A 9,404-nucleotide genomic window follows, 5' to 3' on the forward strand; every position below is an offset into this window, starting at 1 on the left:
CCATTTTCTTGTTAAAGCATCATCTAGACAAGGGGAAGAAAATCATTCTGGACCAGATGTTTGAGGTCTTATGTCTGAAAAGTCAGATTGGTGCCTAGAAGGGTATTTAAAAGAGCCTGAGCACCTAATTCCCATTTAATAAATGGACTTAAGCACATAGACCCAGATCTGCAAAGGTATTTAGGCTCCTACCATCCATTGATTTCAGTGGCGATTGGGAGACCAAAACTTTTGTGGATCTGGACACTGGACACTTTTCAAAGTCACTAGTCCCCTATCTGTAAGTGCCCAAAAATCTTTACAAATCTGGCCCTTTCTGCTTAATTATCCAGTAGTATTTAAGACATCCTCAAATCTTAAAGCCTTCCTCTCTCATTATCAACTACAGAAATTCTCCAATGATCATCTTTTCCCTTATTTATGGGAAATTAAATTCCTTCCTTTTTATTAAACAGGAGGGGATTTTCTTTCTCATGATCAAATATGGATATAAAAGCCTTTCCAATTGGATCCTTTCATTCTTAGCATTGAACATTGCTTTCAAATCTCTCCGATTTTGCCCCATTCTCTCTAACTATAAAATACCAATCTAATATTTCTTCAGATATTGACACTTTTTTAATTTTTATATATCATCCAAAAAACCCACTCAAACTTTTTCCCTTTTCTCTGTAATTCACAAACATGGATGGTTTGGGAGCTGACCCCATTAAGTCCTGCCACCTCTGCTTTTGGTAGGAAACAGTTGCCCTGCATAATTTCCCCAAATACTGGATTTGAGGGTGTGTTAGGGATTAAACTGCCTCTGACCAACTACCATATGTTATTAAATCCCTTCTTCTCCTTCAGTTCTTAGTTATTGATCTGAAATACTTTCTGCCTAGTATCTTTTCTATCTAATGTCCAAAAACTCATCAAAAATGCCCTCAGCCCCTTTTCTCACTAATAATCAAATACTGACATAAAATCATCTCCAATTTGATTCCCTTTCCTCTCTAATCCATGACTGTTGATATGAAACCCCTTCAACAATCACTTTTCTCACTATTTCTTTAATTTATATCTGTAGATATAGAGTCGAGATTTGTGTGTCTGTGAGGCTGTCTGCGTGTCTGTCTGCAAGTCATCTATTCAACAACTCCTCCTAAGCAGTAAGAGGTAGAGCCACAAGATTTGTTATCCTTCAGCAGCTTCCTCTTATCCTGGCTTAAAGCAAGTTCAGGGTTTCTTTGTTCAAGGAAAACAGGGAGTGTCAGGACCAGGACTGTTTTCCACCATAACATGGAAAGGGAGGGGCACAGAAAGAGGGACGCGATACCGAGAGTGGCCACAGAGGGGCAGCGAGCCCACAAGGAACAGCTATATTGCAAAGAGACCACTGGGGCCAGCGGTACCACCAAAAACGTAGCCAGTAAGGCTGGGGCTCCACCATCTGGCCTGCCACCAGACCAGGTAAGTAGCCCCCCAGCCCCTGGCCTCCCCTATCAGGGATCCCCCAGCCAGATTTAGACAATGTATTTTATTACGTATTGAAACATTCACGATTAAAAGTTCAAATTATATTCAAACTATCTAAGTCCCTACCCGTGTTTTGCAGAAGTGAAATGTTCCTTACGGCAGGTACAAATAAGGTAGAAATACGTGCGCCCATTTTAAATCAAGCCATTTTGTCTGCCAGCCCATCAGATACATTCCCTCTCCTCCCCGCCCCCTCCCCAAACCCTTTCCTCCCTCAGCCTTGGCTGCAGAGCCAGAGTCGGGGAAGAGAATAGGCCCCTCTTGGGCTTGTCCTGGAGGGGAGAGAACAGACCCTGGCTGGGAGGGGGGAGGGAACCTGGAGGTAGAAAGAACAGGCCCTTGCAGGGCCGGCTGGGGGAGAGAGAACAGGCCCCCAGCCTCCTTCACCCCCCCCCCCCCCCCATCCTCAAGTCCCTGCCCTGAAGGACCCAGAAAATGACGGGGAAGTCGGCTAGTGATCAAATATTGATCTAAACCCACTGGGGATGTGACCATTTGTGTGTTCAGGGGAACGTGTCACCGCTGACACATTTACATGTGGGGGGGAGGCAGCCTGGTTGCCTGGTTGCCTGGGCGCAGTGTTCCCTGGGGAGCTCTGGCCTGCCCCCCTCACCCTGTTGCTGCCTCTGCACAGGAAGTTCCAAGGTGAAATGACTTGTTTTCCGAAAGTCCATTTGTGAATTGCTGCCAACTGGTGCTACATGGCACTGATCAGGGCAGCCTATGATGCGCGGAGCCTGCACCGCTACCTGGACCACAATGCAGCTACCCTGAAGCGGCCACACTCTCCGCCACCCTGCACCAGCCTGCACCATTCTGGGCCAGGCTGCCTTATGCCTCCGCTACAACTGCAGGCGGCTGATCCCTCGCGTGCACCCACCAGGCCCCTCTTTGATGCCTTCCACCACATGCACTGCAGTGAGCAGCTGGAGGAGGCGGCGTGGGCAGAGCTCTCGCCTGCTGTGCTGCTCCACGTGGCTGCTGGCTGCGGACGAACCCCGCACTAGCCCAGACCTTGTGGGCTCCACTGAGAGTTCTCGGAAGCAAAAAGCTTCTGCAGGGGGCGCTCGGGCAGGGAGCACTGAGGCTGGTGCCGTGGCTCTTGACTCAGGGACGAGAGAGGTGGGAAAGGCTGATCTGAGCAGTTCCACTGGCAGGGAAAACAGGCAGCCGTGGGGAGAGGACGAAATGTGCAAACGGCTTTTCTGCCTTTCACCCAGAGAGGCTCAGAGCAGCCCCTGACACTCTGGAAAGGCTCAGGTACGATGCTGAAAAAAGACCAGTCCGGCTTCCCCAGGGCCAATTGTCCAACACTCCTGTTACAAAACTCCTCCTGCTGGAGTCTCCTTTGCTGCTGTAAATACATCTGGCTTGCTGCAGATCCAGTGTCCCTCACTGGCGCATCACAGGCTGCTGACCCTGTTCTCGTTCAGATACGCGCAGTCGCCATCTCCTCCAATCCCGAACCTGCAGGGCAGAAGCCAGGGAGCGGGTGTGAGGCAGGAGTCGGGTGTTTCCCGTCGGTCACAGACAGGGGGCGACACTCGCACATTCCCAGCCCCTCAGATCCCTTCCTGCACCCGCAGCAGGCGCCAGTCCTGCCCCCAGCCGAAGGGGGCAGTTCCACAGGGGGCAGTGGGGCCAGGCGAGGTTCTAAGAGGAACTGGCCTCCCTGGAGTATTTACGCAGAGGGGATGTTTTAACCCCAGTTCCTGCTCCCCACCCAGCTGCCCCAGCACCCAAACTGCCCTGAGCATTGGCTGCAGGGGAGCAGCAGTGACACCGCACAGAAGAGCTGGGGCCAGGCTCCCCAGGCACTTGACATCAGCTCTCAGGCCAGGCGCCCAGCAGACCAGGCTGCGCTGGGGAGGCTGGAGATAAACTGCAGCAGCACAGACCCCGGGGCCATGGCGTGACCCAGCCACTCACACCCAGCTTCCGCCAGAGCTGGACCCAGCACGACCCACCAGGGCACAGGGCGGGATCCCGGCCCACAGGCAAATCCTCCCCCACTGACCATCCTGGCTACTCAGTATCCAGGTGCCGGGCTGGGAAGAGGCCCAGCACCACTCTGGGCAGGCTGGGATCTCCCCACCCCCAGACCTCCAGCCTCTGGCTCTGGGTGGGCCAAGACGTGTCCCAGACCCAGGCTAACCCAGCCCCCGCCCGCCTGATCACATGGCTGAGGGAGCAGGCGGGGAGCCACCAGCACCCTGCCAGCAGAGCTGGGTTGGGATGGCAAGGAGGTAACCCAGAGCATCGTGGGTGGTGAGTGGGGGCCTCCTGCCATGTGCCCACCTCTCCCGCTTATCTAAGACTGAACAGGGGGAATAATCAGGCCCAATAGAGAGGAGGCTGCTTAACTTGTGAAAGGGACGAGCAGAACAACTACTGGGATAAGAATTTTCATGGAGCATGTTTCTTTGCGTATTAGGATTAGCTGGCGTGTTTTGCTTTGTCTTAGTAACTTGCTTTGAGCTGAGTGATTTCACTTGCAATTGTGTCTGTTAATTCTGGTCATTACCACGGTTTGCCTGGCACTGAAGTTGATTCTAGCCGTCTAACATCCATGAGCCTCAGAAAGCACGAGCGACCCTCCAGTCACGTGGTGCAGAGGTAAATGTGAGCACCGGGTTACACACTGCTGGCTGTGCTGCACTTTCATTGCTGAGTTCCTTCAGAACTCCCTCCTGAAGTGACACGTACCCAGGCAACACGGGGAGAGCTGAAACCCTCCAGCATTATTGGGTTTTCTGCCTTTGTAGCCCCTCTCATCTCGCTGGGCTTCTCACAATCACACACCTGACCAGCACGGGGAGGTCGGTGGCACTTCCCTACTGCTGTGCCCTCGGGGGTCAAGCAGGGAATTTCTATCTAGAGATTTCATGGTGCAGCTTGTGGTGAGATTTTCACTCCCCACCTCACCTCCAGCAGTGAGGCCTAATCTGCCATTCTAGGATTCACACCCTGCGATTGGCTCAGGTGGGGGTTGGGTATTTGAACCCACCCAGCTCCCACTGAAATCAGACTCTCAGGCACCCAGAACTTAACACTGTCCAGCCCTTTCCATGTCGATGCCTGGTTAGAGTCAGACAGACGAGGAGGCTTTGGCCCATCACCAAGCGAGAGACACCGGCTGGCACCCATCACTATCACCCCGAGTGCTCTCGGGCTGCTCCCACAGCACCAGCTGGCGGCTCGGCCTGAACTGGGCACCTCACACACCGGGGACCCAAAGCCCAGGGAGCTCACAGAGAGGGGAGGGGGGCAAAGACTCACCAGTTGTTGAATTCGGTGCCATTGGCCCATTTCCAGGGCTGTCCTGGGTCCCTCCAGAGGCTGATCCAGTGGTCGAATTTGCCTTTGTAGCGCAGCAGGAAATCCTAGAACAGCGGAGGGGGAGGGGTGTCAGGGCCTGACCCTGCTGCTCCCCGGCTCTGGGCAGGGAATCCCAGGGGAGCACAAAGGGGTCTGAGTGTTCCCAGGGGGTGGCTGGGGATTTGCCCCTCCCCCTTGCCCAACTCTAGGTAATTCAGTATTAACCCCCCACCAAATCCAGCTCCCCCCACCCCGACCTCCCCAGGGCTGGGGCTGCTCTTGGGAACTGCTGGGTCCAAGCTCCCCCAACCTCCCATGCCGGGCCAGGCTCTGTGTGAAACCCTCACCTGACAGGCAGCTGTGCTTCCTCCAGCCCTCCCCAGGGAAGGGAAAGGAAAAGCCCAGCTGATCAGTGCAAGGGATGCTGGGAGGGGCCAGGCCTAAGAGGACCCTTCCCCCACCCTCAGCTGGCTGCTCTTCCCCTACCCAGGGGCACTGGCTCTTCCAGCCGCGCTGGGGTCTCAGCCCCCTCCAGCCCCAGGCAGCCCAGCAGACACTGGGGCAGCCCAGCCCCAGAGGGGCGTCTCCTGCTGAGAGGCCTGACAGTGGCTGATCCTCTCCCCCCCTCCACCGGTCACTGACACCAGAGGGCTCTGGGCCCAGCCCGGCTGGGCATTCAGTGGCTGGAAAGTCCATTGGCTCTGGGCTGCTCCTCCCACGCAGGGCAGAGCCCAGGCCTGGCCAGTGCGACGAGTCTCTCACCATTTCCTGCTTGTTGTCGATCCCAGCCAGGGAAGCCCCCAGGGCAGAGCAGCGGCTCCGGCTGTAGGTCCAGTTCCCTTCCCCCTCGGAGAAATAGAAGCATTTCCCCTGGTAGCCCACCCAGGTGTCCAGGCACGCGGGGCCCTGCACAGCTGGAGAGCGGCCAGATAACGACACTGAAATGAGACAAGAACAGGTGGAGTGAGAGGGGACCTGCGCCCCAGGCTGCTGAGACTCCTCTGACCTTGGCAGTGCAGGGGAGGGCAGGAAGAGGGGACATGAAGGAGCCAGGGGAATGCTGGGAATCCAGCCCCCAAGGGCGTTACCTGTCTCTGGTCTCACTGGGCCACTGTCTCAGTTCACGTTCAACAGGGAAGCAGATGACCAAGGGCTCGTGTGTCTAAGCCCCCCAGGCTGCGGGTCAGAGCAGGAGGTGAGCAGGGCAGGGGGCGGGGGCCAAGGTCAGGGCTGGCAGCCAGCAGGAGAGCGACGATGGGTAGGAGGCGGGTTCAGCAGGGTTGGCCAGGCCAGTTCCCCAAGTTGCTCCACTCGCCTGGGCTGCCGGACTGCCCAGGAGGGGGCTGAGGGGAGGATGGAACAAACTCCCTGCCCTTCTCCAGGCTGAGCGCCCGCTGCCCGGAGCTCCCAGCGCAGCCAGATGCAGGGTGAGGAAGACGCCTGGCGGGAGATGTTTGCAGGGCAAGAAGGGACACGCCCAGCCCGGGGGCAGGGACAGCTCAGAGCAGCCCAGGCACAAAGGTATCCCTCTGTTGAATGTGTGACAAAAAGGTGAATAACAGATGAAAGCAACTGAAAAAACTTTAAAAAACAATGGACAGTCCTGAAGCACTTTAGAGGCTCCCATGAGCTGTTGTGGGGACAACCCACTTCTCAGATGGTGCCCATGAAAGCTCATGATACCATCTACATGTTTTGTTAGTCTCCAAGGTGCTGCAGGACTAGTCATTTAAGTTTTTCCAGAGGACAGGGGTATAAAAGTTGGCTCATTCACAGCAGCTGATGGGGAGGTAAAACTACCAAGAGAGGAAATAGTCTTTATAGTAAGATAACAAATTTAAATCATCATTCTGTCCTATTTGGATTGTATTGAAATTGCAAATGAATTGCGGTTCTGCGGTTTCTCTTTATAATCTAGTTTTGAAGGGTTTTTTTGTAGAACATACATATTTTTATTATACACACACACTCTCTCTCTCTCTGGGTATGTCTACACTGCCACCCTAGTTCGAACTAGGGTGGCTAATGTAGGCATTCGAACTTGCAAATGAAGCCCGGGATTTAAATATCCCGGGCTTCATTTGCATGTTCCCAGCCGGGCGCCGTGTTTAAATGCCCATAGTTCGAACTACCTGCCTGTGGCTACACGCCGAGCTCCCATGCACAGGGGACAGCCACTCCCGGCATGGTCAGGAGAGTCACTAGCGCTGCGGGGTCCTGCGCTTCCCAAGTTAAGGATGTTAGCAAGGAGTCGACTACCAGTAAGCATAAGCTTACTCGCTCCCCTCCCCCACCCTTTGCTGCTTCATTATGACAGGCAGCAAGAGGGGTCAGGGGAAACTGGAGCCAGTGCTGGGGGAGCCAGCTTAGCACTCTGTTCCTACCAGCCCTGTCTCTGTGGTGCCACCTGCCCCCACTCCTGCTACCTCTAGTAAGAGCAGTGGGCGGGAGAGGGGAGGCTGCTGTCAGTCAGCCCCTTGTCTGCAGGGGTCCCAGCAGGGAGCTGGTCTCCCCCATGGACAGGGGCTGCTCCCACCAAGCAGCACCTGTTCACAGAGGCCCGCACTGGCTGTGAACAGGGATGGATGGACATTTCCCAGGAGCCCCCCTGTTCCGGGGCGGGAGCCAGACAGGCCAGGAGGAGACGCTGTGACTGGGGCAGCCCCAGGGGGGTGGGACGTGCAGAGAGGGGGTGGGGGGAGGGGAGGCTGAGAACTCACCTGCCAGGGCAATAACAGTGACAAGGAGACCTAAGAACACAACTCCAAGGGTGACTCTGGGGGCGACTGTTCGCTTGTTGCAGTTACCGCGAGGCTCTGAAACAGAGGGACCCGTCAGGCAGGGCCGTTGACAGCACCAGGCTGGGGCTGCCCTAGAACACGCCCTGTTCTGTCCCTTGCACCTCCCACCAGATGTTCTGGGAGAGGCACCCGGGGGCTCAGGCAGGCTGGGGCTGGCAGAACAGCTCCTCCCCCCTCCCCCGCCCAGCACTGCCAGCCAGGCTGGCACCAGGCCAGTGAGCTCAGGGCACAGAGATAAGGACCCGCATGTTCCGGTGGCAGGAGCCCCCACCCAGCACCCAGCACCCGTCCCTGCACACGGGGTCTCACCCGAGCACCACGGATGAAGGGGGAGACAGAGTCAGGCCAAGAGGGGCCAGGTCTGTCACAGGAGGTCTGACCCACCAGCCCAAATGGCCCCTGCCCCGCCACATGCCCAGCACTGTGCATGCCAGCCAGCCACTGGGAGCCAGGGATCGGAGCCTTGAAAGCAACAGGGGGACCCAGCCCCTGCTGCCCACAGACAGGGGTTGGGAAATTGTTGCTGCCACTGGGAGCCTGCCCCCCCATCCCCATCAGTCTGTCTCTCTCCAGCCCATTCCCAGGCACAGACACCTGCCCCCCCACCCCACCCCCGATTACCAGCTCACTGCCACTCCAAGTGTTCACTGCCCTCACCATGCTCCTGCAGTGGCACTTTGCTCTCAGCATCTCCCTCTGCTTCTGGCCCCATGGTCTCTCAGCCAGGCTCAGTTCTTCTCTGCGTGAGGGGGCTGATGCAGAAGCAGCAGCAAAGCTCCAGCTGGACAGGTCCTGGCCTCGACTCCCTCCCTGCTTCAGACCCCACGGCCAAGCTGGAAGCTGAGATGGGACAGGTCAAGGGTGGGGGAAGGAGGATTTGGGGCATCTCAGTCCCAGCCCAGCCCAGCAGCCCCACCCCAACCAGAAGTGATACCAAGGTGATTAAACCCCGTAAATCACAGAACACTGGCATTAGATGGGACTCGAGAGGCCATAGAGTCCAGGCCCCTGTCCTAGGGGCAGGAACCAGCACCATCTAGATCAGTGGTTCCCAAACTTTTCAGCATCACGCCCCCATTTTGATTTTTGAGAAACCCTCATGCTCTCCCGCTTAAAAAAAACAGTGAAGGACCCTTAAACCCCAGGACCTGTGTAAAAAAAAGGCATGTGTTCCAGTGAACACCTGAGCCAGGAAAAACAGAAAATACCAGACCTTTCACATGGTATTTTCAGAATTTTTTTTACCTGATGGACCAGGCTCTTTCTTGGCCTGGGGGGAGGGGGGTAAGTGGAGGGGGGCTGGGACACCTCTCCCCCCCTGGAATCTCTTCCTCCCCCCACCAGGTTAGGAACCTATGATCTAAATCATCCCTGACAGGTGTCTGTCCAACCTCAAGGGATCAAATTTCTACAACCTCCCTGGGCAACTTATTCCAGTGTTTAACCACCCTGACAGGCAGGAAGTTGTCCCGCATGCTACATGGGGACTGCACAGCCGCTTGACGGCCGCTGAGCAGCGCAGAAGTCAGCCGAGCGCCAGGTCCGGAGGCGAAGGACCTGACTCAAGGTACAGCACTGCCCAGACACAATAGTCAGGAGGCAACAGCAGGTCCCAGAGGCAAGAGCCAGCATTTCAGTTACAGAATCAGACATTGGGTTACTATATATATGATCCCTGATGGCTGCTGCCTGTCACCTTCTTATCGGCCAGGGCTTTGCAGATGAATTCCTCAATTACCTGCTCCATTACCCTCCCATCCCCCTCTC

The 9,404-nt window shown here is 55.9% G+C and overlaps 1 protein-coding gene across 1 annotated transcript; it reads right to left on the reverse strand.

Annotated features, from left to right (window-relative positions):
* Positions 1 to 1,504: 1,504 nt before the first annotated feature.
* On the reverse strand, positions 1,505 to 7,971 carry LOC149522207 (C-type lectin domain family 2 member D-like; the record flags this gene model as incomplete). Its single annotated transcript, XM_089771505.1, has 4 exons — positions 1,505 to 2,985; positions 4,798 to 4,901; positions 5,599 to 5,774; positions 7,557 to 7,971. Coding segments are annotated over 4 exons (759 nt in total), but the record flags the coding sequence as incomplete, so codon positions are not given.
* Positions 7,972 to 9,404: the final 1,433 nt, after the last annotated feature.

This window comes from Pelodiscus sinensis, chromosome 19, assembly GCF_052426305.1.
Source record: "Pelodiscus sinensis isolate ZL-2025 chromosome 19, ASM5242630v1, whole genome shotgun sequence".
Classification (NCBI taxonomy): domain Eukaryota; kingdom Metazoa; phylum Chordata; order Testudines; family Trionychidae; genus Pelodiscus; species Pelodiscus sinensis.